The sequence below is a fragment of the Durio zibethinus genome, chromosome 2 (assembly GCF_047325235.1).
Source record: "Durio zibethinus cultivar Kanyao isolate XHJ-2024 chromosome 2, ASM4732523v1, whole genome shotgun sequence".
In the NCBI taxonomy this organism is placed as follows: domain Eukaryota; kingdom Viridiplantae; phylum Streptophyta; class Magnoliopsida; order Malvales; family Malvaceae; genus Durio; species Durio zibethinus.
Window position 1 is genome coordinate 8,892,254 of NC_143163.1, and position 21,645 is coordinate 8,913,898.

At 29.1% G+C, this 21,645-nt stretch overlaps 2 protein-coding genes across 2 annotated transcripts; both read right to left on the reverse strand.

Moving 5' to 3' along the window:
- Positions 1–207: 207 nt before the first annotated feature.
- Positions 208–4,207, reverse strand: LOC111309231 (putative metal-nicotianamine transporter YSL7). The gene is made up of 6 exons (XM_022908222.2): positions 3,352–4,207; positions 2,976–3,139; positions 2,609–2,706; positions 2,278–2,412; positions 1,707–1,896; positions 208–1,575 (listed from the first exon to the last, which is right to left on the reverse strand). Exons 1-6 carry the CDS (start codon positions 3,728–3,730, stop codon positions 457–459), a joined length of 2,085 nt encoding a protein of 694 aa, XP_022763957.2. The 5' UTR covers positions 3,731–4,207; the 3' UTR covers positions 208–456.
- A 12,031-nt stretch (positions 4,208–16,238) lies between these two features.
- Positions 16,239–20,724, reverse strand: LOC111309232 (4-hydroxybenzoate polyprenyltransferase, mitochondrial-like). Its single transcript, XM_022908224.2, has 9 exons — positions 19,957–20,724; positions 19,735–19,870; positions 19,393–19,514; positions 19,055–19,124; positions 18,818–18,967; positions 17,388–17,523; positions 17,197–17,293; positions 16,882–16,953; positions 16,239–16,669 (listed from the first exon to the last, which is right to left on the reverse strand). Exons 1-8 carry the CDS (start codon positions 20,382–20,384, stop codon positions 16,884–16,886), a joined length of 1,209 nt encoding a protein of 402 aa, XP_022763959.2. The 5' UTR covers positions 20,385–20,724; the 3' UTR covers positions 16,239–16,669; positions 16,882–16,883.
- Between the last annotated feature and the right edge of the window lie 921 nt (positions 20,725–21,645).

Consider the following 21,645-nt stretch of genomic DNA (forward strand, 5'->3'; position numbering starts at 1 on the left):
TTTTGTCTCGCAGGAGACTTCACAACAATATTCTTATTCCTTTTTTTTTTCTTTAATTGTAACAAAATATGCCCCTAAGAAAAATTAGAAATTACCAAATGCATAATTAAGCGAGGGACCACGCTGTATAAAACAATGAAAGAGAGCTGGACGATGACCTATGCCAACTGATAAATAACAGCAAACTATCAAACTCCAATAAAACAAAGAAATAATTGAAACATTTCACTTACGATTTTTTCGAATTGCAATTTTGTGCAATTGCAAGGATTCACTATATATAAGTACGAATATACTGCCAGAAATAACATGCTAGACATCAGTTTAATTCTTTTGCAAACCTTATGAATCCTATAAACTCCTGAAAGAACAGCTGGCTGCTGCCAATGCTGTTGCATTATGTACGTAACACATTTTAACGTGGATCAAATACAAATAGAAACAAAGAAGGGGACTTTAGCTTCCATCCAAGAACTTGTCCACCTTGGCATTCACACTAGCAGATAGAAACTTCATGCAAATAGGAGGCCTGACATTAAGAATTGCTAGAATAGCAGCTGGGACACTCCACAAAGATTCGCCACAGATGAGGCCAGATGCCACAGCAGGTGCAAAGTCAGTGGCCCTCTGCTTGTTCCTCCTCTCCCACACGAAGAGAATCAAGCTCCCGATGCACATGTCTATTGCAAAGTAACCACCAAGGTAGAATGGGATGGCCATGCACATTGGACTAGGAATAAACCTATAAATCTGATATCTGGTCTCATAACGCTGCAACAACTCTTGAACCAAGTTTATGACAAATCCAGAAATGAAGAATCCAATAACTAGATTCAGACAATTCTTGGGAAGGGAAGAGATACCCTCGACTCCAAGAAGCGCAATTCCACGATATAAGAGACCATAGGGTGCTGGATAGGTGCCATTGGGGTCACCAATTGGGTAAGCCTTGTAGAAGAACCAAAAGACTAATGGTGTCAAGAAACAACCCATTGCTGTTCCAATTACTTGGCTGAAAAACATAGAGCGAGGAGATGAAAGGGTAAGATATCCTGTTTTGAAGTCCTGCATGAGATCAGATGCTGTGGAAACAATGCTCATCATCACACCACAAGATGCAAGACCAGCAACGACACCACCATGTTCAAGGCCAACCCATGAACTGAAAATGATGATGGCCAATTTCCCATAGTTGGAGGCTAGAGACCAATCTGTGAGACCACAACCGTAGGCATTGCAAAAGGCCAATACAGGTGCAATGGCATAAGCAACAAGAATGTGGTACCATTTTAGTTGATGGAAGATGAAAGGAACTGCAATGATGGATATGATGGCCAGGATAATGTAGCCCGAAATAGCTACTTTATTTGGAATCTGGTCTTTTAAGAAGAATTCTGTTCGTCTGCGTTCATCATAATTTGCAATCTGAGCATCCTGATCAGTAACATCAGGGGTAATAACAGACGAGTCCTTGTTGCTTGAGTTTTTGGCTATGAGGCTGAGTATGGTTTTGATTAGCATGAAGAGCACATGATAAAGCCCATCTCCGAGCATCATAGCAATAGCAATAAAAACCTGTCAAGACCAACGAAATGACCTTGCTGTATAAATCAGATTCAGAACACGCAAAATATTGCAAAAATAACAAAGGAAAGAGGATGGATGGGGGATATTGTGATTGAAAACCGCAAAACATAAGCAAATACCCTGTATCCTTGGATGCCATGGAGACTGCTTGGACTTAGATCAGACCTATACCACGTGCCTTTCTTGCTCTCAATCATTGGCCACATGATTCCCCATGAGATAACGGCTCCAATGAGCAAAGACACATTCACCATATAAGGGCAAATCATCCCGACTCCAACATATGTTGATGAGAAATCAAAGTAGAACCTATGAGACAATGAAATTATCATATAGTAACATTCGATCTTGATAATCAATTTATAGTCATAAAATTAAAGACCAATAACAAATTCATCAAGTTTGCTAAATTTTATTTTTTTAGTCTCATTTTTGCCAATCAGACACTATCATTAGTTTTTGCTCAAGTCATAATTAAGCATCTATGTTACATCACAAGCGCTAGAACTCTTACACTACGTCTGGTATAAAATGAAGAAGAAATGAAGAGAAGAGGAAAAAAAAAGTAAGGAAAGAAAAAATGAATGAGAGGAAAGAAAATTATTTTTTTATTTGTTTCTTGGAAAAATGAAAAATAAATAAAATTGTTAATCTAATGTTAGTGAAGTTGAATTAGTAAGAGACCAATACCTCTCGTCGTATGCTTGAAGACCAAAAGTTGGGAAACTAGAAAATCCGCAGCCATCAACAGCAGTGTAAAACCATTGAAAAAAGGCGAATACAAAGCTAAAGACAAAGCTTCTGAAGAGAATCGCAACTTGTTTCCTACAAAAGTCATTAAAAATCAGAGAAACAATTAGTGAGGAAGAAATTTCTGGACAAACAAACATGAAAATGAAATACAAAATATAAGAATCATATAATAAAGCGAGAAACAATTTGTGTAATGCTAAAACTAGGCACCCCGGCCTAAATCAAGGATGGTAAATTTAATTAGAATGGTGTGATCAAATGTACTCACTTGGCTAACTTGGCACCTTTAGGCGTGTGGAAACTGTTGATTAGATATGCAGTTGCCGTCCCACTGGGGTATGTTAACTTGTATTTCGTGATCATTATCTGGAAATTAGGAACAGTTTGGTTGGAAGCAATAATAAAAAATTTGTGACTTAAATCTTGCTGGATTTGAATTTGAAGAATATTTCTAGTATAATAGACGTAAATATTCTAAGAATTAAATGAACTCCGACTTTTGTTTAATTAATTCATGAGTGCATCTAACAAATTTAAAATTTAAATTTCAACATATGTAGCCATTCCCTTACCTTATCTTCTACCATTTCTTTGTAAAAAAAAAAAAAAAATTGAAAGACTGAAGAAATCTTAACCTTTCTGAGGGGCACAATAGAGAACAAGCCAAGAAAGCTGACGACAAAGAGAAACCCCATCATCCAACCAATGGATAGTTTCTTCACATTCTCTGGCGTATTTCCACTGTCTCCTTGACCTGCTATAAGCGGACTCATTCCCAGCAAGTATGTTGCAGTGCCACCTTTTTTTTTTTTTTTTAAAAGACCAAATTAATTTACAGATATGACAAACAATCACAAATATTATCCAATCAAAGACCTTAAAATATGGTTTTAAAACATGATTCGCAGATCTTAGCACAAAATATTAAGAGAAATAGAAATAAAAAAAAGATCAGAAAAAGAGTGACAAAGGCAGAAGCCACCTAAGTCTTAAGTTTAAACATGTACGTACTGCTGAATGCAATCCCCGAGGAGGCGACCACACATGTTTGGATGACAGTATTCTCTTGCCTGGTGAAGGGCTGTTTCAAGTATCCAAACTTTGCAAGAGTGGTAGTCCATGACTTGACGAGCGCGAAACCCAACAAACCAGCAGCAACGTTGAGAGACGGTATGACACCGGTGGTGAGATTAAGCTTGCAAACAATGAAGTTGAAGACCAGGCTCAAAAAAAGGCTAGTCATCATAGCCCTCGAGGTTATCTGCTTGGTCCATGAGGGCACTTCCATGTTCTTGAAAGCATCCTCCACGAAAACTGTATCGGTTGTTTCATTATTAGGGCCTACGGCTCTCTCTTCCCACTCTTCTTCATGCTCTCTTGATCTCTCCATCGTAGAAAAAACTCTTGCTCTTCGATACTTTTAAGATTTTGAAGAAATTCAAGAATCCCAGGAGATCCCAAAGTGTTTAAATATCCTACGGAATTAATGGTAAAATCCAGCAATGTGTGACTATATACAGTGATCCAATGGCTGAGAGAGTTGATAGTACAACAGATACCGGAAGGCACAACCAATTTTAAGGTTGAGCAATTGGAAAAGAATCTGAAAGCATCCGAATTCAAGGAGGACTTTAACTAGGTTGACACGTACATATTTAATTCCTCCCTACGTTCGTGTCTGCCGAGGTAGTCCAACTAGTTGACGAAATTGTATCTCTTGATGTTTGTTTCTTATTGGTTGTCCTCTTTACCAATAAGAGAATTCTAACTGAAACTAAAATTTTTCTTTTTCTTTTTTCTTTTTATTTATTTAATTCACTAAGAAACATAAAATTTTATTATATCCGCCACTTTCGTGGAAAACATGAGGTACATAGTTAATTCCATCGCACGTTCATGTATTCAAAGCTAATCCAACTAACAGACGAAATTGTCTCTCTTGATATTGATTTCTTATTGGTTGTCCTCTTTATTAAGGACAACAGGAGATTTCTCCTCAAATTATTTATAAAAGGGATATAGTTTTCAGGTTTGACTTGTATTTTCAACAAAATATTATATAAAAATGTTGCATATGGGAGGTACACCCGTCGGCACTTGGGTTTTTTTCTTGTTTTTTTTCATTTTATGTTTTTTGGTTATATATATATATTTATATATTTCAAAGGATGCTATGTATTAGCACCTAATTTTTTTCAATTTTTTCTTTTTTATATTTAATAAAAAAATTTTAATTTTTTTATTTTTGTACTCACTTGATATCATCTTTTTACTTTTTCTTTTTTATTTTTTTAAATCTTTAAAAATTATTTTTAATATTTTAATTTTTTTTCTTGGACTTGCTTAATATCAGCATGTCTTTTTTTTTTTTAATTTTTATATATTTAATAAATTATTTTTATTTTTATTTTTTGGATTCCCTTAATATCAAAGGTATACAAAGTGTCAAACCATTTGATTTTTTTATCTCTTTTTTATTTATGTTTTATTTATTTATTATTTATTTAATCAATAATTTTAAATATTTTAATTTTTTTAAATGTGAGACCTATTTGATATTATTATTAAAAAATATTTTTTTTCGTTATTTATCCCTTTTTAAATTTATAATTTTTAAGAAATAGATATTAATTGATGTGTCAATGACCTGATTTGATTTTTTTTTCTTTTTTGGTGTTTGCTTTTTTTTTAAAATTATTTTTTAAATTCATTATATAAATTTTTCAAGAGAATCTTATCATAGCTGATGTATGTGACAATTCAACTTTCTTTCATTTTTTGGCTTTTTGGCTTTTTTCCTTTTTAAAGTTTTCTCTTCTTCATTTTAATTAGTTCATTTAAGAAAAATTAACAAATGCATTCATGTGCCAACCAATTGCCTTTTTTTTTTTGTCTTTCACCTTTTTTTTTTAATTAAATAAATTTTGCAACAAAATTTGGTAAAATATATTTTTGAAGAAAAATATCAAATGGAAGTATGGATGATTAAACAATTAATATCTTATAGATTTCATTCATCTAGAACTATGGGAGCATTTTTTTTTTTTTAATTTGGGATCAAATCAAGTTTTTTTCTGGAAGATTGTGGTCAAGTTAGATGCAAATTTAAGGTATTTTGTCCCCTCAAGTTATAAATAAATATATGTTTTATTATTAATTTAATTTTATATTTATATATATGTATTATATTAATAAATTTATTATTTAATATTTTCATTTAATAAATTCACATATCAGCCTCATTTAGCTTTTTTTTTTTTTTCTTTTTTTACCACTTCCTTTAAAAAAATGAATTTATTTAATTAGATAATTCTTGTAAGAAAAAAAGTCAATGGATGTGGATATGATAAAATAACTCATATCAAATAGGATTGGATTAGATGCAAATCTAAGATCTTCCGTTTTACTCCAAATATATATAAATATATATTTATTTATTTATCATATATATGTATTATATTAATAAAGTTATTATTTAATATTTTAATTTAATAAAAATATAATATTTTTATATTATTTAGATGTAATCCATATATCTATCTATTATATAAATTTTTCTTATTTCAACTTTTGTTTTATCTTCATTCAAGGTTGATGTGACAACTTATATTTCTTTTTTCTTTTACTTTTTTTTTTAAATTAAATAAATTTATTAAAAAAACCCAATAGAGGTGTCTATGTGGTTGGTTTTTTGTTGTCGTTTTTTTTTAAGTTATATAAATTTTATAATAAAAGAAACTGATAAATTGGGGATCACATAACAATTTATATCTGATTGATTTTGATCTGATAGAGTGATTGTTTCCTTTTTTTTTGTTTTTTTTATAGTTTTTCCTTTTTCGATTTTTTTATTAAAAAAATATTATAATAAAATAATATCAACAAAGGTGTTCACGTGGCCTCTATCTTTTATTTCTTTTCATTTTTTTTAATTAGATTAATTTTATAATAAATTAATCGATTGATAAGGATGATAAAACAATAAACATTCGATAGGTTTCTATCCATCTCCATTTGATATAAACATTTTTATAAAAAATCAATATCAATCAAGTCAAGTTAGTTTTTTATAGAAACAAAAATGGGTCAATAGCACATTTATAGTGCTTTACCCTAAGCCACCATATAATATAGGTCAAAATATGCCATAAGTCCTTGTACTCATCGAATTTTAAGAATTTAGTCTCTTTAATATAATTTAAAGAAATTTAATTTTTATATTATTATTTTTTAAGGATTTCAGTTCAATCGTTAAAAGTGTTAAATTTTATCCATTAAAAGATTAACATAGCTACTAATATAGCATTTCCATTGGTTCTTAACATTGTTAATGCTGATGTGTATTACAATTATGGCCAGATGAACTGCCAAAAATCCATGTTAGCATTAAAACATTATCTCCTATATTACTTAAAGTTATTAATATCATTAAAAAAATTACTTTGAAAACAAAAAAAAAATGATTGAAAACTTGAAACCTAAAGAAATTTTTTGCCCTTGAAAAATCTCCAAATCTTCAATCCTAATTAGAACCCACTTTAAAAAATCCAAAATTAGAATAAACACCAAATAAATCCCACTTGAAAAGAATCTCACTTGAAAAAGTCCCTAAATCTAAAACAACTTTTAAATGTTTTGGTGGCTTCTACTTCAAATGATTTTGTGATTCGAGTTGTAAGAATGCTTTACTTTGCTTTGCAAGATGTTACTCTTCCTACTCTTGGATAACTAATTTGTTCTTTATGATATACAGTGGTGCTTGTCAGATGGGCTGCCAATTTTAGTTTTACAAAGACACACTAGAGTTATTACTGCCATTGCCTGCCTTTGCTTTCCAGCTTTTATTGTGAACCTCATTTTCACAATTGTAGTTTCCTGTTGTAGCTTCTTTCAATTAGTTGATCTGTTATTATAGTATAGTCTTTTATTTAGGTTTTATTTATGTTTGTTACATATGTAAGCTTTATTTTTTTGGTGTTTCTTCTAATTTAGGGATTTTTTCAAATGGGATTCTGATTAAGGTTAAAGATTTGGAGATTTTTCAAGTGTGAAAAATTTCTTTAAGTTTCAAGTTTTCAATATTTTTTTTCTTTTGTTTTTAGAGTATTTTTTTTAATGATATTATTAACTTTAAGTAAATTTTGAGATAATGTGTTAATGCTAACGTGGATTTTTAGTAGTCCACGTAACCATTATTGTAATACATGTCAGCATTGTTAAGAACCAATGAAAAAGCCATGTTAGTAATTTAATAAATAAAATTTAACATTATGAACATTCAGACTGAAATTCTTAAAAAATAATAATATAAGGACTAAATTCCTTTCAATTATATTAGAAGGACTAAAATTTTAAAATTCGACGAATACAAAAACTTATGATACATTTTAACCTATAATATATATCTTTTATATAAATGTTGTAATGTATGGCTTGCACTATGCGACATGTGTTGGTTTGAACTTTTTTTTCTTTTGCATTTTGAAATTTTTTTAATAACTAACATTATTAATTTTTTTTCACATTTTAGATCTTTTTATTTTTTATAATGGGTCCCACATGTTAGTATTTTTTATTTTTTAAAAATATTTTTATAACATATTTTAATTAATTTTTATGTTATGGGCACACTTTTAATTTTGAGTGGGATCGACATTCTCTTTTTTTTTTTTTCAAATTTCAAAATTTTTATATTTTTTTATGAGTTTTCTTTTTTTAATTTTTTGTTTTTATTCATAGGACACATAACTTTTTATGTACTTTCATAATTTTTTAATTTTTATGTTGTAGGACCCACTTTTAATGGAATTTTTTTTTCTTTTTTTTTATAAATTTAATAACTCCCTTTTTTTTCTTTTATTTTTTTTCCTAAACTTACTTGCTCTTATTAATTAAGTCTCATGTGTATTTTTTAATTTTTTATTTTTTTAAATATTTAATAATGATTTTTAATTTTTTTTATCACAACCACTTGATATTAAATTTTCTCTTTTTAAAAACTTAATAAATATTTTTTAGTATATTTTTTCTATTTAACCTACTTGATACCAATGGTATGTCAATGATCTTTTTCAGTCAATGATCTTTTTTAATTTTTAACTTTAGCCCTTTTTATTTCTTTTTATATATATATATTTAATTAATAATTTTTTAATATCATTTTTAATAGTGACATGAAGTCATTATTTTTGAAAATCAATGTGAATTTATACTAAGATGCTTCACAACAAAGGCTATTGTTGAAGGCTTTTGAGTTTATACTTTAAAAGTTTGTCGACTTGGAGAAAACATACAATAAAATTTTCCAAGAGATGCTTTGGTGAACCTTAATGAAAAAATGAGTTCCTTTAAAATATATTAACATAGCATATGATAGAGTTTTTTAATAGGTGCTTTAGTGAGCCTTAATGAAAAAAAAAAAGAGTTCTCTTAAAGTATAGTAACATAGTAAATATATATATCAAAGAGTTCTAATGACTGATAGCTTTATCATTACTTCAAGATTTCACCAAGGCTCGGCACTAAGTTCATTTTTTTTTTTTTTTGCATTAGTTATGGACGAGCTCACTAGATGTATCCAAAACAAAGTACCATGGTGTATGTTATTTGCCGATGATATATCTTAGTTGCTGAAACTAGTGATAATCTTTATCATAATGTATCGATTCGAAGACTCAATCGTTAGACGTAAAAATTTAAAAATTGTGAAGAACAAAGAGAGTTGCCACCAATCTTTTTTAGGATGTAATTGACCACCCAAAAATCTTATTTTTTAATAACAAAATAAACAAATTTAGAGATTTATTAAAAAATAACTTTGGTATACAAAAACAGTTTGGGCTCAAGAATCAGTTATATAGGGGGAATGATTAGCACCTCTATAACACCTATAAAATTGATATCAATTAATTATGCGCTATTTGTAATATGGATAAAAATAATTTTTTATATGAAATTTAATTATAAATCCCTTTGTTTGTAAGAAATAAAATTAGTTTTGAAAAAATCATTTATTTTGAAATATTATGAAAATCTTTAAATTAAAGAAATACCTTCAAAGTCTTCAGTATAAAGGTAGAATTCGAAGATAGTCTTTCCATTTAAGATTTATAATTCCCTTTGTTTGTAAGAAATAAAATTAGTTTTAAAAAAATAATTTATTTAGGAATATTATGAAAATCTTTAAATTAAATAAATACCTTCAAAGTCTTCAGTATAAAGGTAGAATTCGAAGATAGTCTTTCCATTTAAGATTTATAATTCCCTTTGTTTGTAAGAAATAAAATTAGTTTTAAAAAAATCATTTAGAAATATTATGAAAATCTTTAAATTAAAGAAATACCTTCAAAGTCTTCAACATAAAAGTAGAATTAGAATATAGTCTTTTCATGTAAGATTTATCAAAACATCCATTCTAAAATAATAAAATAACACTCTTTGTAAATGATAATCATTGATGACTCTTCACATTCTAGGCAGATTACCAACAATTATATTTCATATAATGCTATTTTAATTTTATTTGTTCAAAACTACAAAATCTTTAAAAAACTTTTTATGTAGTAAAAAAAATGAAAAATAATATAATTAATATTTAGCATCCATAACTAGAGCAAACACACACACATATATATATGCATCATAAATGAATACATTTAATTTAAAAATGAAATATATGCAAATGATGATTAAATACAAATTTAAGAATCGAGTTTTCAAATAAAAATAGATCACTTGGACTCTTCAACATTTAGGCAGAGTTTGAGTACGAATTTTTATATTTAAAATCCTATCCTATTATTTTTATTATTTTGTATTTATATAATTGTGGTCAAAATGAATTTATTTTGGATTGTGAAAATATATGAAAATTCTTAATGAAATAAAATTTTCTAAATACCCCAACATCTAGGGAACATTTAGGAAAATATTACTTCATGAAAGGTTTTCATACAAACTCTTAGAAATTTAAAATGAGTTTGGGGTTTTGGGTAAGTTCGGATTTTAATTTTAAGAATTTACGAATCTCTATAAAAATCTCTAATATCTAGATAGATTTTTGGAGCAAGTTCGTCTTGTTGCAATTTTTCTAAAAAATGAAAATTTCTAGTTATATATATATTCCTATATTTTTCTTTTCTATTTTAATTTTACAACTTTATGAACCTCTCTAAAAATCTCCAACATCTAGGTAGATTTTCGGAACAAGTTCGTCTTTTACAATTTTTTTCTTAAAAATTTTTTTTTCTAGCAATATATATATATTCGTATTTTTTTTTGTTAAAAATTTATTTATTATTTATGTATCTTTTATTACTTTATTTTTATTATTTTAATAATTTTTCCACATCTAGGCAGAACTATATATTATTATTTTTTTTAAATCTAATTTTTATTCCTTTTAACATCTAGGGAGGGATTAGACTAAGTTTGTTACTTTTATTATATATTTTATATTATATATTTTATAAGATTTTAAAATGTAAATAACGATGAAAATGTATGATTATAATTAAGGACAATATAAACATGCCAATTAGTAACATAACACTTATGTAAAACCCTTAAGCAACCAAGGTAGAACATAAACTAAAAATATCATATATTAGTAAAAACTAGGGCTGTAAACGAGCCGAGCCGAGCCGAGTAGTGAGAGGCTCGAGCTCGAGCTCGACTCACAACTCGGGGCTCGATACTCGGCTCGAGCTCGATCGAGTTTTATTTTTCAAGCTCGAACTCGATTCGTGATCGAATTCGAGCTACTCGAGCTCGCTCGATTAAGCTCGATTAATATGTAAAAATAAGCTCGATTCGTATACTCGACAAAAATTCGATTATTCATGCTCGAACTCGAACTTGAACTCGGACTCGAAATATTTTATTAATTAAAATAATAAAAATATATTTAAATATAAAAGCTCGATTAGGCTCGCGAGCTACTCGAGTCAGATATAATAATACTCGAATTCGGCTCGATCGATAAATCGAGCTACTCGAGCTCGAGCTCGACTCGACAATAATCGAACCGAATTCGAGTTTTTTTCGAATCGAACCCGAGTAGCTTGCGAGTACTAATGTATCATTTACACCCCTAGTAAAAACAATGCTAATAAACAACAACAACAACAACAATAATAATAATAATGGAAAAAGAACTCTAAATTTTATACTATTATTTGTTTCATTTGCATTTTGTATTTATTAATTATTATTGTTATTATTTTTTAAAAAAGACTGATAAAATAAGCTTGTGTGAGTAATCCTTCCTTTATCAAAATGGTGAACATATCCCACGTCCAAGAGGAAAGAGCCAAAATCAAACAAAAAGGTGTTGAAGCTATGCGACTTCCACAAACAAACCTCACATAAAAACAAACAAACATTAGAAGCAAAACAAAAAACTTTACCTTTTCCCCTCTCTTCAAACAACTTCTTTTCTTGTTTTATAAAACATTTTCTTCTTCAAAAAAAATGTTAAGTCTTTGAGTTTGAATAGAAAACACATCCTCATATGAATAATGGTAAGCAAAAGACAAAAATGAAAACTAAACATAACACAAAAACATCAAACAAGAAAAAAGAGAAAGAACAACAAAAAGCTTTAATCCATCCCCATGCAAACCATTATTAGCTCTTATTTTGGACTTTATTTGCCTACCTAACAAACAAACTCCTTTTAATATCAATGATCCATATACAACTAAAAGAAGACAATCAAAAGCATGTATAAAGAAAAAAATAAATATGACATACCAAAGGAAGAATAAACCCCTTTCACGCTCCAAAAATAGTTGGTATTTTTTGGTTCAAAAAATGGTCGTTACCTTCTTCCCTTGGTATGATCAACGTGCCCTTTCACCTCTTTTTTTTTTTGTTTTTGTTGTTGTCATGCCTCTCGTTGCTTGTTGCATGCCTTCTATTATTTTCTTTGCTCACGTCACTCTCTTTTTTCTTGGTATTTTTTGGTTATTTTTTCTCTTCCGTATGCCCAATTTTTTTGTACTCTGTGTATTATTTGTACATGTTCCTTTTTTTTCTTTTTTTTGGCTTTATTGCCTCCTTCTTTTTTTTTTTATGGTTTTTCCTTTTTTTTTTCATTTCAAAACTACCAGCTTTTCTCTTACCATTTTCTCTCTTATTTTCTTTAGTTTTTCACCTTTCTTTTACATTCTCGCTGCAGCTTTGTTTTCTTTCTTTCTTTCTCTTTTACCTTAGTTTCTTCTACCTTTTGCTTTCATACCCAAACCTTTTCTTTTTCATGTCCAACTCTATTTTTTCCTCTATATTTTTTTTTTGGTTTTTTTTTCAAAAAAGCTCATCTATTTTTTTGCTCGGTAGACCTTACCTCTTTTTTTAGCAACCTTTTTTTTTTTTTTTCTTCAATAGTCCTCCCTTCTTTTGTAAAGAAAAACCATTTTAAAAAAAAAATCTTTTTCTTGGTGAATATAAGCCACCCTTAGATTAAATCTCATTCAATGGTCAAAGTTTTTTTTTTTTTCAAGAAGCAATCTTTAGCCATTGGATCAAGATTCAATAAGAGATCTAATGGTTCACATTATTCACTATAAAGATTGGATTTTTATAGCCCCTAAATCAAATGAAAAAAATATTTTACCCTTAGTATAAAGTTTTCAATATTTAGGTCATTTTCTTAAAAATCAATGTTTTCATATTCATTTTCAAGATTTTAAAGCACAAAAAATCATGAAATATTATGAAATTAAAATCTAAAAAGTTTAATGAAAATTCAAGCTCATGAAGGCCAAATTACTAAATACCTTTAAGGGGTATTTTAGTAATTTTACTTCTCACGTGCAATAAAAAATTTGAAGTGATTTAAAAATCATCAATTTTAACTTTTGAACTACATTGATTCCAATTAGGATGTAAATTTTGAGAATTAACCTAGGTTTTATCCATTTTGATTAAGTTTTATGCAATTTTGACTTTGTTTGACTAATTTTTACTTTATTGACCAAGTTCGATTAGATTTGACTCAAGTTAACTTTGGGCCTCCAAATGGGCTAATTTGTGGACTTTTTATGAGTTGTAAATGACATTCTTAATTGGTTTACATAATGGTCCTATATTAATGGTTCTGGCCCTTGTTCATAAATGAGTCCGAGTTAATTATATTAAAAATATTTCGAATAAAATTCGGTGTCTATAATCTTAATGCAGAGTTAGAATTATAAAGGCATGCACTAAAGTCTTGAGACTTTAAATTGAGTATATCCAAAACTGAATATATAGAATGTAAGTTTAGTAATTATAGAGAAACGAGTACCAATGTGATTAAGTTAGATGATGAGGTAATACTAAAGGTAGTCATTTTCAATATTTTGAATCAATTATTCACAATGATACTGAGATAGAAAGGGATGTAAATCATAAGATTTGTATATATTTAGATAGTTTGCATGCACTAAGATACTTTTTGCTTGGTACAAACTATGCTCACAAACTTCTTCATGTAAAAAATATAGATTTTTATGATGGACTAAGTTTGATCGAGTGGAATGTCCAAATTTGACAGCAAACAAAATAAATGAGAGAAATACATTTTTACAATAGAAGAAGTTTGAATGAGTTGAAAGAATAACTTTAAAACCAAACAAAATGAAAGGGAAAAACATTTTCTTTTAGTAAATGAAAGCAATAATATCTTGTATCCCCACATGAACTATCTATTTTGCTTAGTATTTTGTGAAAAAAATTTATGCTTTTATGATGAAGGAAATTTGAACAAGTTAAAAAATCATCTTTGAAATCAAACAAAATAAATAGGAGAAATACTTTTTTTGGTAAACAAAAGCAACAATATAGTGTACCTTAATGGTAACAAATTATTTTGCCTAATAATTTGTGAAATGAACTTATACTTTTATGATTGACAAAGTTTAAATGAGTTAAAAGGACCAACTTTGAAATCAAAAAAATGAAAAGGAGAAATGCTTCTTTTTTTTTTATGTAAATGAAAGTAACAATATCTTATACCATAATGGGAACTATCTATTTTGCTTGGTACTTTATGAAGAAAAAAAAAAACTTATACTTTTACAATGGAGGAAGTTTGAACGAGTTGAAAGAATAACTTTGAAACAAAATAAAATGAAAAGAAAAAAAATGCTTTTTTTGGTAAATGAAAGCAATAATATATTGTATCCTAGTGGGAACTATCTATTTTGCTTGGTACTATATGAAAAGAACTTACACTTTTACAATGGAGGAAATTTGAAGTTAAGGACCAACTTTGAAACCAGAAAAAATGAAAGGGAAAAATGCTTTTTTCGGTAAACAAAAGCAATAATATCTTGTATTTCAATGGGAATTATCTATTTTGCTTGGTATTTTGTGAAAAAAATTTATACCTTTATGATGGAGGAAGTTTGAACGAGTTGAAAGACCAAAGATTAATATAAATAAGCAACTTATAATGTGTATAAATCATGAAAATATTACAATGGGAAATGCTTTGCTTGTTATCCTTCAACAAGGGAGAAATGTCTTTTTGGCAAATGAAAACATAATACAAGAGCAACAAACTATTTATGTTCAAACTATTGCCATCATAAAAGTATGTCTCATATCAAAAAGATACACGATCTTATCATAAGTTTTATTTTTCTTGGTACTTTGTAAAAAGAACTTATATTTTTATAATGAAGAAAGTTTGAACGAGTTGAAAAACCAAATATAAGATTAATATAAATAAGCAACTTAATTTGTATAAATCATGAAAATATTATGATGGGAGCCTTCAAGTATAAACAATGTCGGTGAGCTATACGTTGTGAAAAGAACAATATCATGTATCATGTAGTTGAAATTGTTATTATAACTAGTTTAAGTGCTTGATTTGACCGAAAACCAAAAAAGCTTTTTCTTTTTCTTTTTTTTTTATGATGGAGTAAGTTTTCATTTCCTTTTTCTCAATATCTTGCTATCATTTATATAACATTAAAAGAAGGGGAATAAGGAATTAAAGAGCTTAAAATAAAATCAGGGCCGATGACAGTATTGTTGTTGAACACAAAAAGAATAGAGAGCAAAGAAAATGATGACACATGTTAATTTATATATTCGTGATGTAAAAAATATCAATAAATTTATATTTTCATATTGTATTTTATATAAAAAGTATGTGTTATAAATTATATTGATAAAAATATTAAATATATTTTTTTATTTTTTAAAATTTTAAATTATTATTTTTTATATTATTTTCATGCTTATTTTAAATTATCAATTTTAATAACAACATAGGTAATCTCAAACCTTGTTTAGAGTTTGTGCAGGTGCTATCGTGCATTTCCTTGCACACAAATTTTGGCCAAAAAAATTGTAATTTTCAAAACAAAAAAAAAGGTTATAATAAAATTTTGTTTTCTGCCTTTTTTTTTTTTTTTTTCCAATTCGGTATTGAATAGATGCAGCAAATTCAAATTGACTTAATAATTTTTTTCTTTTAACTTTATAATCAATATCTTGATAGGGTTATTGACTTATTGTGGTGTGGATGATATACTGATTAAATTTGACCTTACATATAAGGTTATGACACAAGAGAGACATAATTTTAAAAAATGAGAGACATTTAACCTACACAACAGACAGGTTGTAATCCCAGTTGGTTTAATTTGGCTAATTGTACAATTGGAAAACGGGGGAAAATCAGGGCTTAGCTAAAACTGAGTGATGCCAGAGATGGATTCTAAGGAATTAGGTCCTCTCCTCTTCTGATTGAGATGAAATGGTACTTGGTAGATCAGAAAGAAACCATCAATCAGAATCCTGGTATTGATCTTAATTCAATTGATTTATGTCATCATCGTAAGAGATGACATTCAAATGACTATGATGTTTAAATTCAGATTTCTCAAAACAATTCAGTGATAGATATGAAACAGGTAATTTACTAATTTTGGTAAATTCTTTTCTTTCCCACATTAAAAATTCATTTCTATACCGTCTGGTAACATTCACAAGGAACAGAAAAAATGTTCATACAACAATAGCTTTTACTCCATAAAATGGATGTTACATCACTCGTTTTCTGCAAAATCTCTCTCTCTCTGTCTCTCTCTCTGGTTTAAAATACCAAATGTAACAGAAAAGAAAAAACTACAGACAATTAAGAAGATCAAAGAAAATTGAACTTGACAAGTGACTTCCAATAAATTTCCTTACTGTCTTTCCTTTTCCCACTGAAATGAAAATAGCACAGTTTCTTTTCCAATTCTGTATCCTCTCTTCAAATTTATCTAAACATTTAGAATCACTCAAAAAATGCGTGTGGCTTCAAAAGGGTTGGAAGGCTAATTTGCACCTGGTTCAGATAAAAAAGGTGAGATTCAACAAACATGTTTGAAACCAAATATAATACTAGCTTCAAGGTAACAAGGTCTTTACCACCTAGCATTAGTTGTCATAAAAAGAACACAGCAAAATCAATTCTACTACAAAGCTATTATTATTGCTTAGATTTCTCCATTTAAGGGTGTTTAGTTGTCAAGCACTTCTTTAAAATCTTAAGAATACCTTTAAGAGAAGACTCTTCCAAATAAAATCCCACTGAAAATGAGCGCACCAAACCACTTGTTGGACACAAACCTGTAACCAAGAGAAAAAAATGAAAAGAAATGAGACAGAACCACAAACCGCAAACTGAGTACAAATGAAATAAACATTTAGGCAAAAGCAAATCTCTGGATTCTCAACTAGTAGGCATAAAAAGAAGTTTATGATCCTTGTGTATAATTTGTAACTTTGTCTATTTACATCCAAAACTGCAGGCAAATTAGATTAAATTTGACAAGTATTGCAACCAAACGCTGACTTAAACTTATCACGCACTTTCTATTGCAATCAGCACGGCATGAGAGATTAACAGTCCATATCTGCCAAGCCAATTGTGCAGATGCTGCAGCCAGAAAGGCATAATATGGCCACCCTGCTCAAAAGTAATTAACAAAACTTAGCAAAACAAAAGGTTAACATAAGCAAACTGCAGGTTAGCAAAATTTAAACAGAAAGCAACAGAATACCTATGTCAGCATTGAATCCACAGAGAGCAAGACTACTTATGCATGCAACTCCAAACCCAGTAGTCCACTCCTTAGTTGAACTTCCAAACCTCAAGGCTGTAGATTTAACACCAACTTTAAAATCATCCTCTTTATCCTGAACGAAGAGTTATCAACGTCAAAGAAAGCAACTATCATATTACGGTTTCATACTCCCAACAGATTTTGGAAAACAAAATCTTCAACTCATACGGATGATGTATCTCACAGAAGATATTTTTTTCTTTTGGGTGGGGGTGTATGAAGGAAAAACAAAAAAGAAGAAACAACATAAACAGGGTTGATTTTATTAACAAATCAAGTTTTCCTTTTCTTCTTTGGCATTACAAACTTACAAATACAGTGAACTACTAGTACCCATGCATAAAAATTTGCCTTTCAATTTATAGGCTCTAGTTGTTCGGTAGAAATTGACTTTCAAAAAAACATTTTATAAAAAATCTTTACATTTTCTGAAAAAGATAAAATTTTCTGTTATTAGGATAAGTTAATGAAAAATGTTTTCTGTTGTTTGGTTGTTTTCTGAAAAATCTGTTCTTTTTTCAAATAATATTAATATAATATTAAATATTAAAAATTATTTATTATTAAAATATTATGTTCAAAATCTTACTTGAGTATAACTATAAAATTTTTAAAATTAAAATATTAAAAGATTTAATATTAATATTTTAGTTTTTTAAGTAAAATTAAATAAAAATATTATTTATTAATATAATAATATTTTGGGTCGAGTCAAATTACGTTTGAGTTTAAAAAATCATGTACAAGATCCAACTTGAGTAAAATTATGCTCAAGCATATTAATAAGTAGTTACACTCATAGACAGCTCTTTTCTAGAAATTGTCTTCATTCCTTTCGAAAAGGGTAAGATAATTTTCACAAAAATTGCCTCATTTTCTGTTGACCAGTAAGTGATTTTTCATTGACCAGTCAATTTTCTACCAAACAAACACCTAAAAATGTAAAAATCATTTTTCGAAAGTCATTTTCTATGAATCAAACGAAGCCATAATCTTATCTTTTTTATATAAAAGGTTAGAATTCATAAAAAGGCCATTGTCAGCTCCATAATTAACCCTCATCACCCATAAAACCATAACCATCTGAAACAGACCTGCCTCAACTGTCATCAAAAACTGTCACCCCTACTAACCCCAACTGGAGTTAAATATGAAAAATTAATAACCACAGTCTTGTTTATCCAGTATAAAAAATAAAAGATCGATTAAACAGAAGCACATTAGCTCCTCAAAACTTAATAACAGACCATTTCTCTTTTTTCTATGTTGGCCAGAATAACAGACCATTTGAAGCTAGGATTTTACTCCAGTAAAAGCTGTAAAGAAAAACATTAAATACATATAGCTTTCAAGAGACAAAGTTGTACCTGATGTGCATATATTGTATCATACACAAGAGTCCATAATACTCCAGAAAAGTATAGTGGGAACACAATGTATGGATCTAGACTTCCTTTAATGGCCGACCAACCTAATAAGGCTCCCCAGTTGAAGGTCAAACCTAGATAGGCTTGGGGCTGAATCAACCAGATGAATCAAAGTTAAACAAATAAACAGTACTGAATATATGAAAGAAAAATAAATAAATATAAAAACATCATTACCCAATACGTAAATCTCTTCATAAGAGGATAGGAGAAGACTAGCAACAAGGATGAAGCACCTAATACACGGCTGTAAGAAATGGTTAAACAATATCAGTTACAAATCAAAAGTCTTTTACCAACCAGCTACATTGATTTCAAGAAATTTTCAAAGGAGATTGTGAAAAGACAAAAGTGAAATTCAGATAATATAAAACAGAATTCCAATGATTAAGCATAAGCCAATACTATTCGAATGGAAAATCCCATGTAAAATCATGAAAGGTCTGTGGTAAAGTTGCAGACGTCCAAATCATTTACAAGATAACTGAAGCAATGGCATGAGAAAAAACTCTAACCTATAATTATTAAGTTGAAGTAGAATTCCAAGACCCAAAAGTAGTTGGAACCCAAGAAAACAAATCCCTTGAAATGGTGTCAAAAGACCACTTGCAATAGGTCTTAGCTTTGTACGCTCTACCTGCATGCAAAATGATTCAGATAATCACACTTTTGGAATAATGAGCCAGCACATGACAAGAATTTATAAGCGGAAAATTAATGCATTCCGTCTAATTTTAGGGTCCTTCAAACTCCTACTTTCCTTAATTATATACACAACTTTGACATATTAGGATTATAAGCCAGAAAATTACAAGTGAGATTGCAAAGAAAAGAGCTGAAGAAAGAGTTAAAGTTACCATAGTATCAATATCCCGATCAAGGAGGTCATTGATGGTACAACCAGCACCCCTCAAAAGCAAAGCACCGCAACCAAATAAAGCCATCATCTTAAAGTCAGGAAGATGCCCAGGTGTTGATGCTAGTGTAATTGACCTAAAAGAGTTTGATGCCAAAGCAACAAAATTTCAAACAAATTCCAAAACCAAACAGAGCAACAATTAGGAAAAAGGAAGTCTTACCACATACAAGGCCAAGTGAGCAACCATGTTCCAATAGGTTTATCGAGGCGCGCAAGCTTAGCATAAGGTTGAATTCCTCTGGGCAAATAAACGTCAATCCACGAAGGAACATCCACAGCATTCCTGTTATTGTTACTACTACGCTGTCGTTCACCCTTGCTCGAGCTGTCCGTGACTCCTGAAGAGGTCGATATCCAAGCAATTCCATGTCTGAGAGATGACAGATTTTCGTTGGAGACTTTGGAATGATCACGAGAATTTTCATAATTGGGAAACAAATGGGAAAACCGAGTGAATGGGTTGCCAAAATGGGGACTCGTAATCGTGGTTCGGGAAGATTGCGATGAAGAGAGGATAGAGAGTGAAGAAGAGAGAAAGGGTCTGAGGATGTTGCGTGAGGCGGCGCGAGTGAGCCGAAATGACGACATTTTTTTCAGTCTTCACTAAAACTACTCAGGTTTTGTGTTTTGGAAGTTTAGAAAGAGGGCTTGACCGTTTGAACCGTAAAGCACCCAACTCGGCGAATCGGCCATCCGCAATTCTGGATAGCTAAAGAAATGAAAACGTAATGGCGGGGAATGATATTGCGCATTGCCCAAGACTCCGGGCTAAGGTGCAGTTGGTGGCACTGGCAGGTCGGATTTTGATAGCCATTTACTTGCAACATTTTTACGTATTTGTCCTAAAACATAGGGCTTGAAAGATGATGATGCCCCAAACACTTTCCCCGCATGGCATCCGATCATTCTTTTCAGGGTTGGAGTATTTACATCCCAAAAACTCTCATTGCATCCTATAAAATTAATCAAAAAAAAAATACCTAAATACTTATTAATTAATTATTATTTTATTTTTTACATCTCTTTTCAGTAAATTATTAAAAATGAATTTTCAAAAAATTTTTTAATGTATAACAAATGCATTTTCAAAAAATTAACTATACTAAAAATTTATTTTCAAAAAAATTTATAATCATCTAAAATTACATTTTTGAAAAATATTATAATTATTCAAAATATATTTTTAACAGTAATTTTTTACTTCAATTTTTTTATTGCCACATTCGAATTTAAAATAATTTTTTTAACATATGCGATATTTAATTCCGATAATAAAAACATCTAATCATTCAACCAAACATTACTCATTTAATAACATTTGAAACATTTATCAATTCTAATAAACATACAATTAAAAGAAAACATTTAGTGTGAAAAATACTTGTGCAAGTGATTACTACAACATATACGATGAAGTAATCACGTTTCATCACACATGATGTAAAAGCCAATTTACATGATTGCCTTTTTCCACTAAGCTATATCTCTTAAATATTTAACGTTTATCATAATCATAAAATGTTATAAACATTATTGAACATATAATATCTAATGACCAAAGATTAAAGATTTTTATTAATAGATTTATCAATCTATTAATGATATAGTAAGATCAATTTTTATGTATTAAAAAATTATTTAATCTCTATTGATAATTAAAAATTATTGTATACCAGAAATCTATTCATGAAAGTTTTTGAAATAATTCAAAAATTAACATCCGAAAACCATTAAAAATTTTTGAAACTATGCTTCCAAAAATTCTCAGGTTTTTTAAATTGAATTTCCAAAAAAAATTCCTGAAACAAATTTTTAATATGTTAAAAAAATTATCCATTTCTAAAAGCTT